The sequence below is a fragment of the Xenopus tropicalis genome, chromosome 10 (genome assembly GCF_000004195.4).
Source record: "Xenopus tropicalis strain Nigerian chromosome 10, UCB_Xtro_10.0, whole genome shotgun sequence".
Classification (NCBI taxonomy): Eukaryota; Metazoa; Chordata; class Amphibia; order Anura; family Pipidae; genus Xenopus; species Xenopus tropicalis.
Window position 1 is genome coordinate 1067743 of NC_030686.2, and position 1443 is coordinate 1069185.

General features: G+C 63.5%; 2 protein-coding genes across 2 annotated transcripts in view; both read right to left on the minus strand.

The window, feature by feature from the left end:
• Positions 1-1443, minus strand: part of sox18 (SRY-box 18) — a gene marked incomplete at its 3' end in the record, with an annotated part of 354190 nt that overhangs the window by 35449 nt on the left and 317298 nt on the right.
• Positions 1-1443, minus strand: part of arfrp1 (ADP ribosylation factor related protein 1) — a gene marked incomplete at its 5' end in the record, with an annotated part of 7701 nt that overhangs the window by 5008 nt on the left and 1250 nt on the right. Inside the window, 1 exon segment of the mRNA NM_203834.1 lies at positions 778-848. Within this exon segment, the coding sequence (NP_989165.1) occupies positions 778-848 (71 nt within the window).

Genomic DNA, 1443 nt, shown 5'->3' on the forward strand with positions numbered 1-1443 from the left:
AAGGGGGGGCAGTAATGAAATAGAGAAAGTACAGGGAAGAGTGACTAAAGGCCCCCATACATGGGCCAATAGTAGCTGCCGATATGGGTCCCTTGGGCAGATTCGGCCCGTGTAGGGGCAGAACCAAGCGGCCTGGCCAACCGATATCTGCCCGGAAATTGGCCAGATATTGATCGGCCAGGTTAGAAAATCCAGTCGGACCGGGGACCCTATTGGCTCGTTGATGCGCTCCCCGAACCAACTGCCCCATGGCCGCAAATGTAATCCGATCCCCAGGGCCAAACGATCGGATTATTTTTTTTTAAAGCAACTTGCTACCCGATATTGCCCGCCCGTAGGTGTGGATATTGGGTAAAGATCCGCTCGCTTGGCCACATCACCAAGCAAGCAGATCTTATAGTGTATGGGAATGGGCTCAGACAGAGCCACAGGCCACAGACGCCCCCTGCTGGCGGGACACCATAACTGTAGGTGCCACAGGACAAGGCACCCGGACGACAGGGCAGCGCCAGGGGCACCCGGACGACAGGGCAGCGCCAGGGGCACCCGGACGACAGGGCAGCGCCAGGGGCACCCGGACGACAGGGCAGCGCCAGGGGCACCCACATGTACAGGGTGAGGGAATGGCACAAACCTGACCCCTCTGATGGGGCTCTATAAGCCCCGGCCCCCAGTAACGAGAAGGGGGGGGGGGGGAAGAATTACCCATGAACCCAGCACTTGGGGCAGATGAAGAAGAGAGGAATTGTGGGTACGGGGCAGTTCCCGCTCTGTTACCTCCACATCCTGCTTGTTAGCCAGAACCAGGATAGGGACCCCCTCCAAGGACTCGCTGCTGATCATCCGCTCTGGAGAGACACAAAGGGTTAAAATACAGCCATGGTCCAGCTCCGCCCACACCGACTGGCATGTGCCAGGGAGGGGGGTGCCCACTAAGGGGGCTTGGGTGCTGTACACAGGTAAGTAGTGGGGGCTGGGGGGGGCAAGAAGTTATAATTGTTGGATAAGTGCCAGGCGGGTAGGTAAAGTGATGCATTAAAGGTTTAGGGGGCAGCAGAGGGGGCGGGGAGCGGGCAGCAGAGGGGGCGGGGAGCGGGCAGCAGAGGGGGCGGGGAGCGGGCAGCAGAGGGGGCGGGGCTCTGATCCTTCCCGCTCGCCACCCCCGCTGCTGCCTCCACGCCCCCTCTGCCCCTCCCCACCCCTCTGCTCCCGCTCCCCCCCCTCGCTGCCCGCTCCCCGCCCCTCTGCTTGCCCGCTCCCGCCCCCCTGCTTCCCGCTCCCCGCCCCTCTGCTTGCCCGCTCCCCGCCCCCTCTGCTTCCGCTCCCCACCCCCTCTGCTGCTCCGCTTCCCCGCCCCTACTCTTGCCCGCCTCCCCACCCCCCTCTCTGCCGCTCCCCGCCCTCTTGCTGCCCGCTTCCCACCCCCTCTGCTTCCCCTCCCCA